A 24,000-nucleotide genomic window follows, 5' to 3' on the forward strand; every position below is an offset into this window, starting at 1 on the left:
AGCCACGTTTCTGTTAATAATATGATGTCATATGCGGAAGCAGCTATAGCATTGAACTATATACAACTGAACGTTGAAACTTTAAGGGCGGTTTCAGACTAGCGTTTTTTTCTGCGGGTATATACGATTGTTTCGGCTTACACGCGCGCTACTTTGCGCGCTTCAAAAAACCGGACGCGCGTACACGGGCTTATTCCGGCGTTTTCGCTAAAACCGGTAGTGGTGATTTAGTATCAACATGGATAGTACGAGCTTATAAGCGCGTCTACGCTCGTACGAGTTGCGCGTATGGAAAATGACGCGCCTATACGCGCCTACATGCACTTCAAAAAACGAGATTATACGCGCGTATCAAACGCTAGTCTGAAACCGCCCTAACACTGTTTACTAATCAATAAAAATAATTTTATAAGAGCAAATGAATTTATTTTTTTATAAATGTGCGTCCATAATTATCTCATGTTCCTTTTTAATATATGAAGTATTTAAAAATCCAATCCGCCCCCAAAAGAAATTATAAAATGACACTCTTGTCTTTTTAATTTCTACTACAAATAAAAATTATAATTCAGTGAAAACACATGATATTATAAATTTCGAATTGGGCTCGGATGTTATTTTGTTACATTTATCTCTTTATTTTTATGCATTTCTACATCTGTTCAGGGCCGCCGTGAGGGGGGGAAGTTAGGGTTAATGTTCCAGGTCCCAGACTTATTGGGACGTTCGACTGATCGATATTGATATTTTATATTATTCTACATAAAAATACATATGTATGTACATATATTTCTTTAATGCTAAATGTTTAATATTTTTCGATCCACGCATTCTTTGTGTCCATGTAAAATTGTACCTGCTAATATCATACTTTCTTATTCGACTATTTCAATAAATAACATTTAACATATAGGTATTTTTTTAATAATTCTGATAGATTTTTCGCATATTAAAAATATATCTAAAAGGTTTTTTTTTTGGTTTGTCATAAGGCACGAAATTATTTTTCCAGGACCCGGGATTCCTCTCGGCAGCCCTGCATATGTTGTCTGTTGATTTTTCAATAAATAAATATTATAATATGCAGAAGTTCTTAAACATTATGTATTTGTTGCCATATAAGTCAAATTATCATTACTACATTATAATATTATTTCAATAAAAAAGTAAATGATACAAAAGGAAATGTGAAAATTTTATTAAAAAAAAAAATACAATGATCCTGAGCCTCATGTTACTGCGCTTTTTTCGTAACATTGGGTTCAAGTCAGTGGCGTCGGGGTTTGTGAGTATGTGAATCATAGTTCGAATGTGATTCACATATAAAAATTGATTCCACAATTCAAACATTGATCACGTGTGACCGGTTCACATTTGACTAATAATCACCGAACCAATATGTACATATAATGGTTCGGTGATTACTGGTCACAAATTACTCGTCACAAAGTCACTAAAATCTCTATAACGGAACATCTGGCAGCCGAAAAGTCCATCATACTAACGATAACTATCATAGTAACGAGAACTTGAGTGCCAAATATTGTGTATTCGCGATTTTCATGATAAAAATTGTCTTTGTGACCACCCCAATGTGACGAATAGTCCAATTACCACATATAATATATAAGGCGGCCCCCTAGGTACTGGCCATAAACCGTTAACGAGGTATATGTATATCCCGGGTGCAAACACTCATGCGTATGATTCACTGTATTTACTAGACCTAGAAATATCGTTCGTTGATATTTTGTGTGTGGACGACGCAATTGGGACGAGTCCGTCGCAGGACAGATTTGAATACAGAGACGATGGAGTGTAGGCTTTGTCTTGGATCAGCTCCGGCCGAAGCTTCCGTCTCCATCTTCGGCGATTCTCATCCAGAGCGTTTGGAGCAACGCATTCGGACCTGCTGTCAAATTCATGTCAGTTGCTGGTTACAGGTTACAATTAGAGTGGACCCAATTGATTAACCCTTCTCATCGTTAAATCCCATTTCTTTCATCTGCAGGTTAAAAGAGGCGACGGGTTGCCGGACACGGTGTGTCTTTCGTGTAAGACTAATCTGGAATTGTTAATCAGCTTTCGAAAGGCTTGTTTTCGAAGCAACGAAACGTCCCAACTGAGACTAGGTGATTGCTTGAACATCAAGACTGAAGAAGTTTTTTTGGAGGATGTAATTTGGGACGATGAGCCTTCACTACCGACAATTCACCAAAAGAATAGTGAAATTTGTTTAAAACCAACACCCAGTGAATCTGAACCTGTTTTACACAAAAGATCACATCCTGGAGAAAAGCGGTTCAAATGTGACATTTGTTTAAAATCATTTGGTCATAAATTTGGACTTGCGTTACATTTAAGACCCCACACGGGGGAAAAGCCTTATAAGTGTGAAATTTGTTTAACATCGTTTACTCAAAAATGTACCCTCAAGCTACATAAAAGATTGCATACTGGAATAAAACCACACAAATGTGACATTTGTTTAAAATCATTTAGTAAATATGAACTTATGTTACATTTAAGATCTCACACGGGAGAAAAGCCTTACAAGTGTGAAATTTGTTCAAAATCATTTTCTCGAAAAAATGTCTTCAAGAGACATAAAATTTTGCATACTGGGATAAAAGCACACAAATGTGAAATTTGTTTAAAATCATTTATGAGAAAATCTTATCTCAAGGTACATGAAAAATTGCATACTGGGATAAAACCACACAAATGTGACATTTGTTTAAAATCATTTGCTATTAAAAAGGAATTTGTGTTACATTTAAGATCTCACACAGGGGAAAAGCCTTACAAATGTGATATTTGTTTAAAATCATTTAGTAATAAATATGGACTTATTAAACACTTAAGATCTCACACGGGGGAAAAGCCTTACAAGTGTGAAATTTGTTTAAAATCGTTTACTGAAAAATCTACCCTCGAGTCACATAAAAGTTTGCATACTGGGATAAAACCACACACATGTGACATTTGTTTAAAATCATTTATTCGAAAATCTCATCTCGAGTTACATGAAAAATTGCATACTGAGATAAAACCACACAAATGTGAAATTTGTTTAAAATCTTTTGTTTATAAAAATAGACTTGTGAGCCATTTAAGATCTCACACAGGGGAAAAGCCTCACAAGTGTGAAATTTGTTCAAAATCATTTTCTCGAAAATCTAGCCTCTTGTCACATAAAATTTTGCATACTGGGATAAAAGCACACAAATGTGAAATTTGTTTAAAATCATTTGCTTTTAAAAATAGACTTGTATTACATTTAAGATCTCACACAGGGGAAAAGCCTTACAAGTGTGAAGTTTGTTTAAAATCGTTTACTCAAAAAAATAGCCTCAAGAAACATAAAAGTTTGCATACTCGGATAAAACCACACAAATGTGACATTTGTTCAAAATCATTTATTCGTCAAAATGAACTAGTGAGACATTTACGATCTCACACGGGGGGAAAGCTTTAAATTTAGTGAAATTTGTTTAATATCATATGCTAAAAAACCTAACCTGAGGTTACATAAAAAAACGCATACTGGGATAAAACCAAACAAGTGTGATATTTGTTTAAAACCATTTAGTAAGAAATATGATCTTGTGTCACATTTACTATCTCACAAGGGGAGAAGGCTTTACAAATGTGATATTTGTTTTAAATCATATAATAATAAATATGCACATATTAAACATTTAAGATCTCACACGGTGGAAATGTGAAGTGGGTTTGATATAACTTTCTGATAAATATCACATTGTGGTGCATTTACATTCCCACACCGTACCAGTGTCATATGTGTTTGAAATCGTTTTCTGATGAACGCTACCTTGTAAATCACTTGAGATCTAACACTGACAGTCACTTTGTACAAATAATTTGCTCGTGGGTTATAAAAGTTCTCATAAGATGTAATCAGGGGCGGCTCTTCCGTAGGAACTGCGAAACTGCAGCACCCCAACTTCCCTAATCAAAAATAAGAGGATGTTTCGAGATATATTTAAAATTGAGCCTACTATGTTTTTTGTATTTACAATTATTGAAAGATTGAAATATGTACAGCTATCGAAATGTCGGAAGCTAATAAAGTATGTATTCCATTATGTATCGATATGAAGAACAGATAGACTTTTATACGTCATTTAGTTATTGGAAAATTATTCAACAAAGAAAATTCAGGAGCCTCTCTGAAAAAAATAGCTTGTCAAGAAGTAAATGATATAGTGAAAGCGTATCCAATGCTATGAAGAATAACTACTAGTGATATTTAGCGTATTCTATTCTAGCACAGAAATGTACTAATGGTACTGGTATAATAATTTATCCGAAATATTGCGTGAATTATCAAAACTTATTTAAATATCCCTTACATTTCCGATGACAACAGCAGAATCGGAACGATGCTGCTCTTCATAATAAAATATTTTTTAGATCTACTATGAATGAATATAGATTGCTAGTTTTGACTTATTTTCTAAAGAAAAAAATATAATAGATTATATGAAAATTAATAAAATATTTTCTAAAAAAAAATTATTTTCTTTTTGCCTTTTAGCTATCCAAAATCTTACGTATGCAGGGTTTCTCAACTAAGGTCCACCAATCGTCATTATGAGCTTTGCTTTTGATAAAAAAAATGGGAGAATCTTTGGCTTTCGATTTTTTCACCGAAAATTATGTTTTCAAATCCTACGTATTCAGGGTTTCTCAACTAAGATCTGTAAAAAATATTTCTTAAGAAGAGTTTCTACACTGGGAATAAATTTTTCAATAAAATAAAAATTAAATCAAACACGATACCAGGGGGCGTAACTTAGAAAATTATCTCCTCGTCAGTAATAAGTTAACAACCCGATAACACATCCAGCATTATGGAATCACAATGATAATGTGGCCGCTCGCTATACGACATGGTCGAGTTTGGTCACCTTCCTGCGAGTGGGGACCAACTCGATTGTGTTCGGAGTTAGCTACCTCACTCTGCCTTCAGCTATCATAAATAAAGCACGTGCTTCAACATGCCAGTCGTCTCATTCGTTCATCCCCCATTAAGGTCTATTCATACCTATCCAGCACGACCCGAATCCTGCAAGTATCCTGCTAGTACGGACAGTATTCTTTAGTACATTCTATATGAATGCGTCAATGCGAATGGAGTATGAATACGTCCATATAATGTACCAAAGAATACTATCCGCACTTGCATGACACCTGCAGGATTCGGGTCGTGCTGGATAGGTATGAATAGACCTTAATATGAATAAATGAAATAAATTAAAAAAAAAAAATGAATACTAAGATATTCTATTACGAAGCTACAAGAAAATCAAGCAGAACTCGACGAGATAAGATATTAAAAATAAAATAAACATTTTTTCAAACAACAAACTTTAAACGGATACTTTGTACATAAAAATAATTAAGGTTTTGTTGGTGTCAATTGACGTTTGTATACATTTGTGTCCATAACCTCATTTTTTTTTAATTTTAAGCTTAATTTGTTTTTATTTAACTGGTAAGCGAATTTATATGTATATGTGGTTCAGTGATCATTGGTCACAAAACGCTCCTCCAAAAGTCAAACTACAATCTCTATAACGGAAAATCTGGCAGCCGAAAAGTCCATCATACTAATAAAAACTCGGGTGCCAAATATTCCGCATTCGCGGTTTTCATAGCAAAAATTATCTGTGACCATCGCAGTGTGACTAATAATCCAATTACCGTATATGTGGCAGCCAGTTCGGTGATTACTGGTCACAAAGTCACTAAAATCTCTATAACGGAACATCTAGCAGCCGAGAAGTCCATCATACTAACGAGAACTTGAGTGCCAAATATTGTGTACTAGCTGTATTACCCGGCTTCGCTCAGTGTTTATAATATAAACCGCTTAAACATGACTAAGCTAATTTAATTAAAAAAAAAAAAAAATTAAAAAAAAATTAAAAAATTAAAAAAAAAATAAAAAAAAAATAAAAAAAAAATCAAAAAAAAAAAATTAAAAAAAAAATTAAAAAAAAATTAAAAAAAAATAAAAAATTTTTTTTTTAAAAAATCAAAAAAAAAAATCAAAATTTTTTTTTGCCTTCTAGGGCTTCGCCCTCGGCGCCCCCCTGAGCCTTTGCCTTCTAGGGCTTCGCCCCTCCACGCCCCATGAGCAATTGCCGTTTAGGGCTTCGCCCCCCTTAGTTAATGCCTTTTAGGGCTTCGCCCCTCCGCACCCCCATGATTAAATGCCGTCTAAGGCTTCGCCCCCATGATCAGTTGCCTTTTAGGGCTTCGCCCCCCGCGCCCCCAAGATTAATTGCCGTTTAGGGCTTCGCCCCCCTTAGTTAATGCCTTTTAGGGCTTCGCCCCTCCGCACCCCCATGATTAAATGCCGTCTAGGGCTTCGCCCCCCTTAGTTAATGCCTTTTAGGGCTTCGCCCCCCGCGCCCCCAAGATTAATTGCCGTTTAGGGCTTCGCCCCCCTTAGTTAATGCCTTTTAGGGCTTCGCCCCTCCGCGCCCCCATGATTAAATGCCGTCTAAGGCTTCGCTCCCATGATCAGTTGCCTTTTAGGGCTTCGCCCCCCGCGCCCCCAAGATTAATTGCCGTTTAGGGCTTCGCCCCCCTTAGTTAATGCCTTTTAGGGCTTCGCCCCTCCGCGCCCCCATGATTAAATGCCGTCTAAGGCTTCGCTCCCATGATCAGTTGCCTTTTAGGGCTTCGCCCCCCGCGCCCCCAAGATTAATTGCCGTTTAGGGCTTCGCCCCCCTCAGTTAATGCCTTTTAGGGCTTCGCCCCTCCGCGCCCCCATGATTAAATGCCGTCTAAGGCTTCGCCCCCATGATCAGTTGCCTTTTAGGGCTTCGCCCCCCGCGCCCCCAAGATTAATTGCCGTTTAGGGCTTCGCCCCCCTTAGTTAATGCCTTTTAGGGCTTCGCCCCTCCGCGCCCCCATGATTAAATGCCGTCTAAGGCTTCGCCCCCATGATCAGTTGCCTTTTAGGGCTTCGCCCCTCCGCGCCCCCATGATTAATTGCCGTCTAGGGCTTCGCCCCCCTTAGTTAATGCCTATTAGGGCTTGCGCCCCATGAGGCTGGGCCCCCCGGGCCCCCTTCGGGGCCCCACGGGGCTGCGCCCCTTGTGGCGCCCCCTTTTGAGCCCCATGGGGCTGCGCCCCATGAGGCTGGGCCCCACGGGGCTGCGCCCCTTGTGGCGCCCCCTTTTGAGCCCCATGGGGCTGCGCCCCATGAGGCTGGGCCCCCCGGGCCCCCTTCGGGGCCCCACGGGGCTGCGCCCCTTGTGGCGCCCCCTTTTGAGCCTCATGGGGCTGCGCCCCATGAGGCTGGGGCCCCACGGGGCTGCGCCCCTTGTGGCGCCCCCTTTTGAGCCCCATGGGGCTGCGCCCCATGAGGCTGGGCCCCCCGCGCCCCCTTCGGGGCTTCACGGGGCTGCGCCCCTTGTGGCACCCCCTTTTGAGCCCCATGGGGCTGCGCCCCATGAGGCTGGGCCCCCCGCGCCCCCTTCGGGGCTTCACGGGGCTGCGCCCCTTGTGGCACCCCCTTTTGAGCCCCATGGGGCTGCGCCCCATGAGGCTGGGCCCCCCGGGCCCCCTTCGGGGCCCCACGGGGCTGCGCCCCTTGTGGCGCCCCCTTTTGAGCCCCATGGGGCTGCGCCCCATGAGGCTGGGCCCCCCGGGCCCCCACGGGGCTGCGCCCCTTGTGGCGCCCCCTTTTGAGCCTCATGGGGCTGCGCCCCATGAGGCTGGGCCCCCCGGGCCCCCTTCGGGGCCCCACGGGGCTGCGCCCCTTGTGGCGCCCTCTTTTGAGCCCCATGGGGCTGCGCCCCATGAGGCTGGGCCCCCCGCGCCCCCTTCGGGGCTTCACGGGGCTGCGCCCCTTGTGGCACCCCCTTTTGAGCCCCATGGGGCTGCGCCCCATGAGGCTGGGCCCCCCGGGCCCCCTTCGGGGCCCCACGGGGCTGCGCCCCTTGTGGCGCCCCCTTTTGAGCCCCACGGGGCTGCGCCCCTTGTGGCGCCCCTGGCGGGGCCCCATGAAGCTACTCGCCTTGCGCCCCCGCGGGGGTGAATCCATTGAAACGAAAAAAAAAATCGGCGCCCATGGATCGAAAAAAAAAAAAAATCGAATCACGTGTTCGATGACGTCACCGATCTACGGACGAAGACGACGAAGACGACGAAGACGACGACGACGACGACCAAGGATATTTACATACAAAGTCTCTTTCCAAATTATAGATTAGATTCGCAAAATTTATTCAAGAAACAAAATATACTTGCCTCGAGATCATAAAACCTTTTTTTTTTCAAAGTAGCTTATTGCAGCGATTATTTTATCGGCCACTAAGCCACCCAAAAGTAACATAAGAAATAAACATAGCATTCATAGATCCATAGTATTTCATTAACCCTCCCGTTGAGATGTACCGATATTGGGTACATCTCAACCCCAAAGTTCTTGCTTTTCAACTATTTGCTAAATGGTAATACATAGTATCTAGCTGAAATTTATTGTATTCCATAAATATATTCTAATGAATCGAACGCGAAAAAATATATGGAGTAAAATCTCTATAACGGAACATCTGGCAGCCGAAAAGTCCATTATACTGTGGCGGCTCGCTTATACGACATGGTCGAGTTTGGTTGCCTTCCTGCGAGTGGGGACCAACCCGGCTGGGTTCGGAGAGCTACTACTCACTCTGTCTTCAGCTGTCATATAATAAACACGTGCATTAACATGCCAGTCGTCTCATTCGTTCATCCTCCATAATACTAACAAAAAATCGAGTGCCAAATATTCCGCATTCGCGGTTTTCATAGCAAAAATTGTCTGTGACCATCACAATATGAATCCAATTACCGAAATAAACATAGCATTCATAGTATATCCATAGTATTTCATTAATCATTAAATTCATACTATTTTCTAATTTCACACTATTCCTAAATTTAGGGGGGGCGAGTGCCCCCACCCCTCATACCCCTCCCCTCCGAATGACGTCCTTGGACATAGACACCTTTGCTTTTATATCCCTCATATGAGGTAATTGGATTATTAGTCACGTTTCGATGGTCACAAAGACAATTTTTGCTATGAAAACCGTGAATGCGGAATATTTGGCACTCAAGTTCTCGTGAGTATGATGGATTTTTCGGCTGTCAGATGTTCCGTTATAGAGATTTTAGTGACTTTGTGACGAGTGCTTTGTGACCAGTAATCACCAAACCATGATATGATGACTAGAGGTAGGATAGCCAAGGTGCCGCTCATTGTTCCATTGTTGTAAATACTTTGTAAAAAAGGTTGGGCAAACCTTTAACAATGCATTTACAACATTTGAACAAAACGCGGCACCCTCTGGGTCCAGGCTTTAATGATGGCAGCTTGTAAAATTTAGGGGGGGGCGAGTTCCCCCACCCCCCCACACCTCTCCCCCCGAATTACGTCCCTGGTCATATGCCGCATCTCTTTCCACGCGGTCTACCTCACGGGCCCGAAAGTGAAACGCCCGAAAACGCAAATATCGGAAGGCAAAGATCGAAAATCGAAAGATCTTAAGTCGAAAGATCTAAAAAAAGGGTGCATTGTAAACGGTACTATGTATATTCTATTCTCTATTCTAATCTATAATTTGGAAAGAGACTTTGTATGTAAATATCCTTGGTCGTCGTCGTCGTCGTCGTCATCGTCCGTAGATCGGTGACGTCATCGAACACGTGATTCGATTTTTTTTTTTTCGATCCATGGGCGCCGATTTTTTTTTTCATTTCAATGGATTCACCCCCGCGGGGGCGCAAGGCGAGTAGTTTCATGGGGCCCCGCCAGGGGCGCCACAAGGGGTGCAGCCCCGTGGGGCCCCGAAGGGGGCCCGGGGGGCGCAGCCTCATGGGGCGCAGCCCCATGGGGCTCAAAAGGGGGCGCAGCTTTATGGGGCACAGCCTTATCGGCCGCAGCCTTATGGGGCGCAACCTTATGGGGCGCAGCCTTATGGGGCGCTGTCTTATGGGGCACAGCCTTAGGGGCGCAGTCTTATGGGGCGCCGCCTTATGGGGCGCCGCCTTATGGAGCTTAGCCACATGGGGCCCCGAAGGGGGCGCAGCCCCATGGGGCCCCAAAGGGGGCGCAGCCTCATGGGGCGTAGCCCCATGGGGCGCTGCCTTATGGGGCGCCGCCTTATGGGGCGCAGCATTATGGGGCGCTGTCTTATGGGGCGCAGCCTTATGGGGCGCCGCCATATGGGGCGCCGCCTTATGGGGCGCTGCCTTATGGGGCGCCGCCTTATGGGGCGCCGCCTTATGGGGCGCCGCCTTATGGAGCTTAGCCGCATGGGGCCCCGAAGGGGGCGCAGCCTCATAGGGCGAAGCCCCATGGGGCGCAGCCTTATGAGGCGAAGCCCTAAACGGCAACTGATCATGGGGGCGAAGCCCTTGACGGCATTTAATCATGGGGGCGCGGAGGGGCAAAGCCCTAATAGGCATTAACTAAGGGGGGCGAAGCCCTAGGCGGCATTTAATCATGAGGGTGCGGAGGGGCGAAGCCCCAAAAGGCATTAGTTAAGGGGGGCGAAGCCCTAAACGGCATTTAATAATGGGGGCGCGGAGGGGCGAAGCCCTAAAAGGCATTAACTAAGGGGGGCGAAGCCCTAAACGGCATTTAATAATGGGGGCGCGGAGGGGCGAAGCCCTAAAAGGCAACTGATAATGGGGGCGAAGCCCTAGACGGCAAATAACCATGGGGACGTGGAGGGGCGAAGCCGTTATCGGCAACTGATCATGGGGGCGAAGCCCTAGACGGCATTTAATCATGAGGGTGCGGAGGGGCGAAGCCCCAAAAGGCATTAGTTAAGGGCGGCGAAGCCCTAAACGGCAGTTAATCATGGGGGCGCGGAGGGGCGAAGCCCTAAAAGGCAACTGATCATGGGGGCGAAGCCCTAGACGGCATTTAACCATGGGGACGTGGAGGGGCGAAGACCTTATCGGCAACTGATCATGGGGGCGAAGCCCTAGACGGCATTTAATCATGAGGGTGCGGAGGGGCGAAGCCCCAAAAGGCATTAGTTAAGGGGGGCGAAGCCCTAAACGGCAGTTAATCATGGGGGCGCGGAGGGGCGAAGCCCTAAAAGGCATTAGCTAAGGGGGGCGAAGCCCTAAACGGCAATTAATCTTGGGGGCGCGGGGGGCGAAGCCCTAAAAGGCAGTAACTAGGGGGGGCGAAGCCCTAGACGGCATTTAATCATGGGGGTGCGGAGGGGCGAAGCCCTAAAAGGCATTAACTAAGGGGGGCGAAGCCCTAAACGGCAATTAATCTTGGGGGCGCGGGGGGCGAAGCCCTAAAAGGCATTAACTAAGGGGGGCGAAGCCCTAGACGGCTTTGAATCATGGGGGCGCGGAGGGGCGAAGCCCTAAAAGGCAACTGATCATGGGGGCGAAGCCCTAAACGGCAATTGCTCATGGGGCGTGGAGGGGCGAAGCCCTAGAAGGCAAAGGCTCAGGGGGGTGCCGAGGGCGAAGCCCTAGAAGGCAAAAAAAAAAATTGATTTTTTTTTTGATTTTTTAAAATTTTTTTTTTGATTTTTTTTTTTTGATTTTTTTTTTTATTTTTTTTTTATTTTTTTTTTAATTTATTTTTAAAAATTTTTTTTAAAATTTTAAAATTTTTTTTTTTTTTTAATTAAATTAGCTTAGTCATGTTTAAGCGGTTTATATTATAAACACTGAGCGAAGCCGGGTAATACAGCTAGTATATAATATATATGAGTGGCATGCGGTGAAATTATCTCTCTTTTTGTCATACAGCCTTGTTTAATGTGGGCGCGCAGAATACGGGAGGAAATGCCTGTTCCTCTTGTTCCCAGTGCCGGCCTTACACCCAATGGCAATTTTGTATGGCTTTTTGCGCTCTAATTTTAAAATTTAAAGCGCCTTTGATGCATCGAGCGGCGCCCTAACTTATTTGGCGCCCTCGGACACCGCCCGACCCAGCCCCCCCTATAACCGGCACTGCTTGTTCCTGTTGTATCCTGCTCGCGCAAATTAAGTGAGTATGTACGACGGGGGGGGGGGAGACCCTTTTTTATCTTTCAACTTAAGATCTTTCGATTTTCGATCTTTACTTTCCGATATTTGCGTTTTCGGGCGTTTCACTTTCTCCCCTTTCCACGGCATACGATTCCAAGGGGAGAAAGCATAGATGTATAATACATAGATCCACCCTCACGGTTTATACTGGTCTCCCTTTTGGCGCATGCAAAATACATGGCGCATGCACACTTTTCTCTCAGTAGGTTAGTAGCTTCTCTTTTCGTCACTAACTGGGGGGTGCGGGGGGGTTTAACTAGCGGGGGGGGAAGTGAAAAAAGCGCCGCCGAAAAAAAACTTTTTTTCCCCAACTTCCCCCCGCTAGCTAAACCCCCCGCACCCCTCAGTTAGTGGCGACAAGATCTCCAACGAAATGTGTATGTAATGCCATATCTAGGTTATTTTAGATCTGTGGGAGAAAGAGAGACGGGGCGTACTAGCGAACATTGCACCTTGCACGCACGCAGGAACGCGGGCACGCACGCACGCAATACACAATTATTGTATACGATAGATATGATATGATGACAGCTTGTAAACGTTTAAGAGTCCATTCTACAATGATCAGCAATAATTGTAAAGCATGTAAACTGGGCGAGGTCGATGCGCGCGCATTCTCCGACAAGAACGCCGACGGGGACCGCGATTCGGCATCCGCATCAGACTACATTTGCGGCCAATTAGCCATTAGTCGGACGATCAGCTCGTCTTCGTGTCTTCGTGTCTTCGTCTCCTCGCCATCGTCATGTACAGTCGCAACGGTGCCCCCCCCTGTGAGTTGATTCGCGATTGCGACATGTGAAGCTCGCTGCCTGTCTGTCACAATGCCGGCATTTTGACTCTCATTCGCCACTTACCGTTGGGCAAGCTGGTACTGTGCACTCGCACTCGCACTCGCACTCGCACTCGCATTCGCACACTTCGCCAGCTGATCTCCATAACCTCAAACTACGCATCCACGCCTCCTCTAGTGTGCTCGCTTTAAATCTCGTTGGTTTGCAGACATGGGACGCAAAAGTAATAATTACATTGTTTACTAATCTTTGAAGCCATACTAACAATTATTGCACACGCTTGGTTCTTATGGATCTCATGGCCGTCTTATATGGCGCCTGTGCTAGCCTAAAATAACTAATATATGTGATGCTTTAAACCTTTGCCCGCGCCAATTTAATATAGCGAACAAGCCTTGTACGCGTCACCTTTTTCGCGAATTTGGCAATCGAGTGTTCGACCTTAAATACAGATTTTAATATTTACTCAATTAACCAGATATATTAATTAACACATAAAGTATTATTTTAAACAATAATATATCTCGTACTTTTGGCTTAATTGTCAAATAATCATTCTTCATACAATTGTATGAAGACGTGACGTCACGTAAACGAGGTTTCAGTATGGTTCTACAAAAAACTAATTTTGACTGGTATATGTTCATCTTAAGCAAATTGAATAGATGGCATTCAACTCTCAGTAATATATTCAACCAATTTTGAACCTTAAAACAGTTGAAATAGGCGCATATAAGCCTCAAAATCCCGTGCAAAGTTCAGAAATTGTATGGAAGAGAGCCGCGCTACAGACTTGTCGCCCAAAGCTTCCATAGAAGACGGCCGCGGGCAAACGGTTAATGCTCTTAAACGGTTTTGGCTTAATTGTCAAATAATCATTCTTCATACAATTGTATGAAGACGTGACGTCACATAAACGAGGTTTCAGTATGGTTCTACAAAAAACTAATTTTGACTGGTATATGTTCATCTTAAGCAAATTGAATAGATGGCATTCAACTCTCAGTAATATATTCAACCAATTTTGAACCTTAAAACAGTTGAAATAGGCGCATATAAGCCTCAAAATCCCGTGCAAAGTTCAGAAATTCTATGGAAGACAGCCGCGCTACAGACTTGTCGCCCAAAGCTTCCATAGAAGACGGCCGCGGGCAAACGGTTAATGCTCTTCGATACTCCTCAAATTGGATTCGTTCGGTTGATCAGACCCAATAGTCACCCAATAGTTTGGACAGTTTTCAAGGTGAAATTGATGGGTGTAAAAAAAATCTTCATTGATTTTTTATCAAGTCTAGAAATTTAATATTTTTAGCGTTTTACAATAGATGTTAATATTAAGCAAATTTTTCTCATTTATTTGTGTGTAATATTTTCCAGAGCTGTGGAGTTGGGGTCGGAGACAGAGTTGTGAATTTTTGGTTAGAGTCGGAGACGTTGAAATCTCCCGAGTGGCTCCGATTTCGATTTCGCTTAAATTTAATTTATATTTTATCAAAAGTATATACGTATATGAATACAGTAGAGCCTCGATTATCTGGACTAATTGGGGATGAAGGTAGTCCGGATAATCGAAAAAATCACAATTGACAGGGAAAGACGTGTACATTCAGTATGAATAATTTTTATTTGTCTACATTTACATGTGTATATTTGATTTTAAAATGCTTTTTATTATTACTAAATTTTGTTCACAATACATCTTAGCTCCAAGTAATACAAAATTAATCCCTAAAAATAATTTATAATACACCCATATATACTAACTTGAAAAAACTGCATGCCATATATAATATTCCGTTTGTTATAGACATTACTAACAAACTAACCAGTAGATTCTATGACAGAATCACTAATAACCATACTAACACACTTGTGAAGAGTCTCGGTGATTAGTCAACAAAATGTCTATACCATTCAGGTATAACACACAGATTACCTAAACACAATCTGCTTTAGGTCATTGACTTTAGTGAGTCTTTAATTAATATTATGTATTAGATATATTATGAGCATTTATAAGGATTGTAAATAGGTTTTTGAGATCTTTTTCCTATTATGCTGTAGATTAACATTAGAATAATATAATACTATGATTACTAACCAAATTAAATTAAATTGTAAAATAGAAAATGATCAGTAGATCAGTAGCTATTAAAATATATATATATATATATATATATATATATATATATATATATATATATATATATATATATATATATATATATATATTTATATATATAAGATGTATTGTGAACATAATTTCGTAATAATAAAAAGCATTTAAAAATCAAAAACAATACATCTTATATCTATTTTAATAGCTACTGATCACTTTCTATTTTACAATTTAATTTAATTTGGTTAGTAATAGTAATAGCTCAAAAACGTATTTACAATTCTTATAAATGCTCATAATATATCTAATATAATATTAACAAAAGACTTAAGTCGACGATCTAAAGCAGATTGTTTTTAGGTAATTTGTGTTTTTACTTGAAGGGTGTAGACATTTGTTGTAATCACCGAGACTCTTCACAAGTGTGTTAGTATGGTTATTAGTGATTCTGTCATAGAATCTACCTATTAGTTTGTTAGTAATGTCTGTGACCAATGGAATATTACTTATGGCATGCAATTTTTTCGAGTTAGTATACATGGGTGTGTTATCAATTATTTTTAGGGATTTATTTTGTAGTATTTGGAGCTTGGAAAGGTTAGTATTGGAGGCGTTATTCCAAACAGGTGAAGCATTGGTTAATAATGGTAATATGAGCGCTCGATATAATTTTATTTTGAGTTGATAAAGAACTATGGCGATTAAATATTGGGTATATTGAGGATATACCGCGCATCGCCTTGTATTTCGCTGCCTCAATGTGAGGTGACCAACTCATTATTACTCCTAAATATTAACATACATATGTATATAATAACATGAAGATCAATATTAAATTATTCTTGATCAAGAAATTCAATTACGGATTTTTGTTTAAAGTTAGCTGCTCTTTTTGAAGCTGCCAAATCGCGAATACTTTTCATACAATATTGTACCAGATATTAACCGTCCAGACGATCGTCTTTGAATGAACAACATAAAAATACACTCTTCGACTTCTTCATTTCCTGATTTTTCATAACCTCTGAGCTTCCAGCTTCTGGCATTAAAGAATCAGTTAACTTTATAATTTTTTCACTTCGTTTTTATTATATCCGAGATCGTTGACGTTTCAATACCTTATTTTATTTGACAAAAAACGTGCCAAGACACCGCTTTTTAAAGCATTGATCATATCTAATTTGTCTTTTAATGATGATAAAACACGTTTTCTTTTCCATATTGGTGATATTAAAAATAAATATTGAAATCGCGATCAAATTTTCAAGAAACGAACGTCCGTATTGAATTTTGAAGACAACTCACTCATTTCTCCGTCTTATTTTCGCGATTTTATGTTATGCATTTCAAAACAGCAAAATCGTATAATTTGTATTTGTTTTTAACAATCCGGATAATCGAGGTTCTACTGTATTGAATTACTTACTGAAAGTGACTCAACTATACCAAACGTATGCAGATCTGAGACACGGTTTTACTATATTTGTTTTTTTCTCATGTTTAGGTCTAATTTAGGAAAGGCCTCACATTTGAGAAATCATTTATTCTTTCTTAGATAAAAAATATCAGCTCAGCTCACTATAAATGCAGCACCTTGTATTACTACTCCAGAGATATTCGAAAATTAACCCAATTTTGTAGTCAGAATTTTGTTCTTTTTATAACAACTCCACAGCCCTAGTATTTTCTCATTCGTCATGTCCATAGATATAGAATAACCTAGATAAGCCATTACGTACACTTTTGGTCGGAGATGTTGTCGCCACCAGCTGAGAGGTGCGGGGGGTTTTAACTAGCGGGGAAGTGGTGAAAAAAAAGGTCGACGCAGCGGTCGTCAGTGGTCAGCAACCAGTTTATGTACATATGTACTGAAGTTTTATTTTATTGGACACTCCGCGTGACAGTAAACCAAACTAATAAAGCCATATTAAGAAAAAAATATTTAGCTATACACACTATATTCAACTACAAATGTATGTTACTATAATAAAACCATCATTAACTATTACAATATTTAAACATTAGTAACTTCCACAAGGATCAATTTTAAAGCTGACACTTTAATATTTAGTTCATTGTTTTTGTGTGTGCATGCACCAAGAGGGTGATCGGCTTAGAGCGTCAGGGCGTATCTATGTATTCTATATCTATGGTCATGTCCCAATAATTATCATTCTATAAATTGTGTTACAAAGTATAAAAATTGATCTTTGAAAAGAAAGAGATGCCAAAACCGAACATTCTATTGGCAAAAATGAATCACACAAATGCTAAAATTGAAAGGATATATACTACAATTACTAGTCTAATGATGATGATGTTTGTATTTTTCAGATACTCGCAATTCAGCCGCTCATGTGAAGCGTTACAATACGACGGGCACATTCGTATCGTCTACGCAGGTAATGAATTTTAAACAGAAGGAGATTCCTTCGAGCTACGATCTCGTTGTATTTGTTATCTGTTGATCGTAATCTTTTAATTGTGTGTATAAGTAAACAAGAATTAAATGCCACATCTGTATTAAAAAAAAAAAAAATTACAATCCAATCAAGTTTGATACTTTTTACCATACAAAGTTGGATCACATTCTTGAAGCATATTAGTTCCATTTTACTTATAGAATAAGAAGATTATTATATTTGATGTTATCTAAAAATTTATCATTGTAATTGATATGGTTTCTGATTAAATTATTTAATATTAAAATTAATTATTATATGTGCATATATAAGTTGATTTAATTTTGTTTTCATACTTTTTATATGAGACTATTTGTATTTATATGTGTTGAATTGTTTTAAATTGCTTAATTTTATATCAGCAAATTCGGTATGTAATTGTTTGTAAAATTTTAATATTCGTTCTCAATATTTTGAAATAATATTATTTATATATCTTATATTTGACGTGGAACTTTGCTTTATTTTTCTTTTCTAAAAGGAATATTTTGTAATATAAAACTATATTCAAACATTCAAATGAACCATATGTATCATTTTCCATATTATTTACTTCTTTCTTCATATATTTTAGAACTTTGTTTGTATAGAATTTTTAAACATGAAGGCAATAAACATCTTTTAACAATCAACTTTCGAACTACCTCTACATTGACTTCTACTCTTTGAATGCTGACCAACGCCGATCGGCGTTTTACCAACAAGTCCATGAGCCTGAAATACGGCGATAGGCTTTGTATATTGAGTATGTAAAAAATAAACAAGAATACTACCCGCTAAGCCTTTCCATGTAGCATTGAAAAAATAAATGCATTGAACATGGGTCGTGTAATCCGTATCAATTTTTATAAAGACTGGTTTATACCGGAATTTCTGAATTTATAACCATAGCAGAATTACCCGATGGAAATCCCTAACTGCTCAGTATTTTAGACTGTGGCTTGGCATTTAGATTGTGAGCATTACATTTTAACAACAATGAAGAAGATGAAACTAGTTTTGGAAAAATACATTCATTAATAGACTTCTTTTGTTCATTTTATATTGTTGCAAGATATATAAGAAGTCTCAACACACGGTTACAAAATTTGAAATCCTCGGCGGTAGTGATCTAGGGTTTGTTTGGATTAGCTACAATTTTTATACCTGTTTGCTATTGGATTTCAAAATAATTCTAGTTGGAAATGTTGGCGAAATTTTCAGCGTGTCGGGTTTTCAAATGAAGAGAAGTCAGCACTCAAAGGGTTAGTCATTATTTTTACAAGACTCTTATTAGTTTTTTTAAACTTCTTATAGGTAAAACGCAAATTCTCAAAATGTATTGATTTAGCATCAAATAAAGAGTCGACTGTTTATATGTAGTTACAATTATTTTTCCGATGAGTTTAAGGCCTTCACGTTTAAACATGACTATACTTCTATCTGTACGCTTTGATGTTATAAAAACGATTGTTTTTATTATTATTTTTTTCTTTAAACTGATATTTCATACATTTTTATAATTTGCATACCTTTGCAGCGGTGTGTATGTCGCAGTTTGCCTGGCAGAATCGATCATTCCTCTCCCTACTCCCAGTCAGCCTCGTGATTCACTTGCACACGGTCATTGCACAGTCTTTATAAAGCTGTCCCGAGCTGACACATTAATCGAGCCTGAGCAGAGCTCGTCGTTAGTGCATACAGCTCGTGACTGTTTGGTGCTACAACTTTTAATCATTTTGAAATCATACATAGAGCAACGTTGTAAACAGTCTCGATTCAAACTGAACTTGCCCTGATTTTGTCAATTTTTATCTGTGTAGTTTGCAGTTCTGTGCTATGGCGTGTTAAGTGAATCGCTCCGGGGAAACGACACTGTTTGTTGTTACGGAGTAATAGAATCTATAACGGACATACAGTGTCGCGTCTTTCGACAGTTTCTTTGTTTAGTTTTGCCCGATATACGTGTACGATAATATTCCGTCGGTCGGTCGGTTGAAGTTGTTGCTCGTCGAAGCGACAGCTTCAACCGTTGGGGGATTTTCAGTGTGACGAGAAACTAATTCGATACTTATGCGGCTGAAATATATCGATGGAATGTGTCGTAACCACGCATACGGGTGATGTTGAACATTTCTTTCTAAAAAATTTATCATATTCGTATGTCGTGGGGGCATTAGCAATGTTTTGTGTCAAAGGAATGTTTCCGCTGTAGTCAGTCGTTTAATGTCCTCATACAGAGTTCGGTGATATGATAAGATTTTTAGAGAGTTTTGTGTTTATTTCCTAATCGAGCTGGTCTTCTCCGGCAGTTGCGTCGTCGAGCGAGAGACGGATAACTTGCCATATGTGCATCCAAGGTAGGTCGTTATTTTACACTGGAACATATCGGATTAATGTTCATTATAATACTGATCGGTATATAAAATAGTCTGTTGCTGAAGATGTGAATATTTAATTTTATTATTACTTATAATGTATTTGATCAAAATGATTTTGTCGGTTGAATGTCGGTTTTGCAATGTGATGCCAGGATTCCGATGAAGAGTTACCAGCTCCTTCAATTCTCTGAAAATAATATAATAATAATAAAAACACGCTAATGAGACTCCATTTTGTTTTCATATTTTTCACGTCAATCTTCATTTGTTTTTATTAAACTCTAATGTTTTGACAAATTTTGAATTAAATTAAAAATTTTCTAATCATTTACTTCAAATAGTTCCATTCATAAATTGTAAATCAATCGTTGAAAACGTTTTGATCATATACAGTATTTAAACTTGTTATAAAATTACTTTTACCATTTCAGTCAATTAGTTATTAATATAATAGTATTAAAATAAACATTTTTATATTGCATATTTATTTGTTTTGTCTAGAAATTCCTATCCGCATTAGTAAGAAACGTTACAATTTCATCTATTATATTTATTATATATAAAATGTGAGTGCTTGGATGCTATGAAAATTATTTATTATTATTAATCAATTTGTTTTTGTTGTTCTTATACATTTTATATTATAATATATATATACACCCTTTCAGATGGGGAAATTTCAAAAAGATTTTAATAAATTTAATATTATTTTCATGCTTTTCCGAATGCTCAAAAGCTTATTTAAATGTGGAGACGTTGAATTGATTAGAGTGTATTTTTAAATCAATAGTCGGCATCGCCTCAAGAGCTGCAGCAATCGTTCTCTCCTCAGTCGCCCCAACAACCATGGCCGCAACAGGCTCAATCAACCTTGACGGAGATCCCACTAGCTCAAGAAAATTCCAACTTGACCACATTGGTCGACAATTCTATCGGCGAAAACAATTCGTTCGGCAGTGACGACACTGTTCATAAAAAATGGATGAAGCGGGGTTAATTTACTTTCATAATGCTCATATGCATGTAACGTATTCAATTATACATAGTTATGGCAACTGTTTGATTTGTTAGGCTTCAAAATCAGCATGCGAGAGAAGCGCCGTCGTCAGAACAAAACCTTGCGCCGACTCATCACTCCAAAGAATGCTTTGATGGTGCTCAACGAGCTGGCTGCCGGCTCTCAACAAGAGTGCACCGTCGTACCTGATGACACCTTCGGTGCGAATACTGTCAATAGGCAGTACATCGCAATTTTAAACATCGGTGGAGTTGAATACAGCGGAAAAGGTTTATTCGTCGATTGTTTATATATTTCATTCATGTATATTTTAGCAAGTGATTAAAATACGCTGCGCAAATCTGAATGTTCCTAAATTGTAACTTGGCATTTATGTCAAAGTAAAATAAAAAAAAAAAACGAATACATGTTCTGTTAGCTATCTGATGCAATAATTTGATGTATTTATTAGTGTATTTTTGTTTGAATGTATTCTAATTTCGTTCGAAATTTAAGGATCTACCAAATTGATGGCGAAAAATATGGCAGCTGAAAGTATTATTAGGGATATGATTATAAAACAAATGGCTCACTTGCCACCTGCTGCAGAAGTCGAAAACGGCGAACAAGAAGAAAAAATGGGTTTGTAAAAAATAAATAATCAACGTCAAACCGAAACGACTATTATAGTACGGCGAGCGTTATCTCAGACAGACAGAATAGCGATATTATATATGTATATGAAGCGTGAATTAAAATTTTCAATTTTATTACAGAGATAAATGAAAAGGACGATCAGTCTTTCCCAATGATCCAACTCGCTTCATATGCTCTCCATAAACTATTCAGCGAGTGGCAAACCGAAGGCTACAAAATTCCTCTGCTCAATCAAGGAAAGGTTATTAAATTCTCGTGTCTATTTCAAATATCGATCTTACAAGTTTTTGTGAATTATTATAGTAGTATATTACTTTATTTTTTATGTAGTGCGAATCTCCTATTCCGGCTCCGGTTACTACTGGAACACCATTGCCACAACCGAAGCCGAAAAAGTCGCCAATTTTACCAGCCAATCCGGAAAATTTGCATCCATGCACGCTTTTAAGTCAAATGCGTGGCACTTTGGAATATGCGTTGTTGTTGCAAGAAGGCTCGCCACCAAATGGACAAATATTTACAATGGGTGTGAACATTGAGGGAAAAGTATATCCAGGGAAAGGTGTGTAGATTTTAGTGTGTGTTTTATTTAATTTTGTATTATTGCTAATTGTTTTCTTTTTATGTAAACTTTAAGCCACTAATAAAAAGGAAGCCCGTAAGCAAGCTGCCAAGAAGGCTTGCTCCGAATTGTTCGGTATTGTTTACACAAAGGAGGAGAAAGCAATGGAATGCACATAGGTTAATAATCCAATAGAATAATACACATAATCTAATTTTTAATGAATATTTAAATCTCGCGTGAAATGTGAATTAGAAAGTATGTATTGTAGAGCAGCATAAAATAAAAATATACTAGTATTAATATATGTATGTATATTGTTTAATTTGCAATCAAAATCCTCTTTCTTTCCGTCTTCCATCATATTCCTTGAATATAAATATTCAATTATAAGATAAATCAGTCTAGTACAAATTTTTTTTAAGTAAATGTGTTATTTTGTTTAAATATTTCATTTTCCTTCTAATTTTTTTTTAAACATTTTATTATTTATATTTACTTGCGAAACCTATCTGCTTAGTTAAAAGTTAGTGAATTTTTTTTTGTATTTTGATGAAAATTAGAAAAAAAACCTTTCTAAGAGCTCCAAATTCTATGTAAAACCCATTCACAAATTTATAATACCGTGAGATTGTACTAGTATCAAATTTGGCGATCTTGTGTTCAAAACTGGATTTGCATGGCAGACAAATATGGCTATGTATGTCCATACATACAAATATTAATTTTTATATACACACACTAGTGGCCTGTGTGCACATAATTGTGCACTCGGTAAAATATCGCAATTCAGATCAACGGAATTAATAATTTAAAATTTAATTAATTTTATTGAAAAAAAATTACCACTAGAGAATCTCTAGTTTTGAAAACATTATCACTAGCACTAAAGCCTATACTACATAGTGCAAGTTGTAAACATGGTAAATTTCATCAAATCGACACTTTTAAAGACACGTCCTAAGTACCAATGTTTGCTTTTTAACACTGAAGTCAGGCGGTAAAGTTTTATGCGGATTCATAGAATTTAAAAATGAATTGTTAATCTTATTCCGAAATGAAGGTATGGATGATTTTGTAAAATGTCTTCAGAATGATGATTGGTGTGCTAAAATGGCATATTTAGCAGATATTTTGAATTACTTATGTAAATAACCTTAACACAGGCAATCAAGGAAAAATTGAATATTTTTTTACATCCACTGAAAAATTAACAGGATTTCGGAAAACACTACTAATAGAGAAAAATAAATTAGATATGTTTCCTTCACTTAACGAAAACATTGTCGAGGGAACTATTTCCACTGTAACAGAACATTTAGCTTTATTGGACACCAGCGCCTTGTCCATACAAACGTATTACACTTCTCCCTTCCTCAATTATGGCACTAGAGAAATTATTTTTTAATATGCTATGGATACCCACCATTTGCATCAGCATCTGTGCTTTTATTTTTTTGATTAGATATTTTTTATAGGAGCTAAGAGCCGCCAAACATCTATAAAATCGCCTCTTTTTTACACCCACGAAAAGAGTCCAGCGTGCATATTTAACGGTCGATTTTAAAAACAATACGCGCACAGGTGCATAGAAAATATCTTTCTCATACCGATGATGAAATTTTTTTAACAATTGGTCCAGTTTTGGAGGAGAAAATTGGAGAATACGAAACCTCGATATTATCTGGTCGAAGTGCAACTAACTGTCGCATTCACTCAATATATATATCGAAGAAAGGAACGGCAACAAAATTAAGGTTTCGGGTGTACAGCCCTCTTAAATATAGAAAACTAGTAGTTTTACCCGGCTTCGCTCGGTATTTGTAATATAAACCGTTTAAACATGGCCAATATAATAGTAAACATTTTATTATATTTATTTGAATAGTTTTAAATTGTTTATTAAATTGACTGTCACGAACAAACAAACATGTATACTGTCTCTTTCGAAATTAA

General features: G+C 39.0%; 2 protein-coding genes and 1 long non-coding RNA gene across 4 annotated transcripts in view; all 3 read left to right on the forward strand.

Annotated features, from left to right (window-relative positions):
- The window catches only part of LOC143920049 (uncharacterized), a 422,197-nt gene that overhangs the window by 23,590 nt on the left and 374,607 nt on the right, over positions 1-24,000 (forward strand). The window lies entirely within an intron of this gene.
- On the forward strand, positions 1,377-4,529 carry LOC143919866 (uncharacterized). The gene is made up of 2 exons (XM_077442421.1): positions 1,377-1,925; positions 2,012-4,529. Exons 1-2 carry the CDS (start codon positions 1,812-1,814, stop codon positions 3,476-3,478), a joined length of 1,581 nt encoding a protein of 526 aa, XP_077298547.1. The 5' UTR covers positions 1,377-1,811; the 3' UTR covers positions 3,479-4,529.
- LOC143920037 (double-stranded RNA-specific editase B2-like) lies at positions 12,646-22,355 on the forward strand. 2 transcript variants are annotated; one of them, XM_077442721.1, is made up of 8 exons: positions 12,646-12,866; positions 17,341-17,408; positions 20,619-20,820; positions 20,900-21,115; positions 21,342-21,467; positions 21,602-21,723; positions 21,813-22,044; positions 22,120-22,355. In XM_077442721.1, the coding sequence occupies exons 1-8, from the start codon at positions 12,839-12,841 to the stop codon at positions 22,221-22,223; spliced, it is 1,098 nt and encodes a 365-aa protein (XP_077298847.1). In that variant the 5' UTR covers positions 12,646-12,838; the 3' UTR covers positions 22,224-22,355. The 2 variants fall into 2 exon arrangements, with proteins under 2 accessions (XP_077298847.1, XP_077298848.1); XM_077442722.1 differs by having other exon boundaries at positions 12,677-13,110.

Source organism: Arctopsyche grandis, chromosome 12 (assembly GCF_051622035.1).
Source record: "Arctopsyche grandis isolate Sample6627 chromosome 12, ASM5162203v2, whole genome shotgun sequence".
Taxonomy (NCBI): Eukaryota; Metazoa; Arthropoda; class Insecta; order Trichoptera; family Hydropsychidae; genus Arctopsyche; species Arctopsyche grandis.

Excerpts from the sequence above, each read along its gene's own strand:
- LOC143919866 (XM_077442421.1), top strand. The coding sequence starts at position 1,812 with ATGGAGTGTAGGCTTTGTCTTGGATCAGCTCCGGCCGAAGCTTCCGTC. Across the intron at positions 1,926-2,011 it reads GGACCTGCTGTCAAATTCAT|GTTAAAAGAGGCGACGGGTT; the intron begins GTCAGTTGCTGG and ends TTTCATCTGCAG.
- LOC143920037 (XM_077442721.1), top strand. The coding sequence starts at position 12,839 with ATGTACAGTCGCAACGGTGCCCCCCCCT. Across the intron at positions 12,867-17,340 it reads TCGCAACGGTGCCCCCCCCT|ATACTCGCAATTCAGCCGCT; the intron begins GTGAGTTGATTC and ends TGTATTTTTCAG. Across the intron at positions 20,821-20,899 it reads TAAAAAATGGATGAAGCGGG|GCTTCAAAATCAGCATGCGA; the intron begins GTTAATTTACTT and ends TTGATTTGTTAG.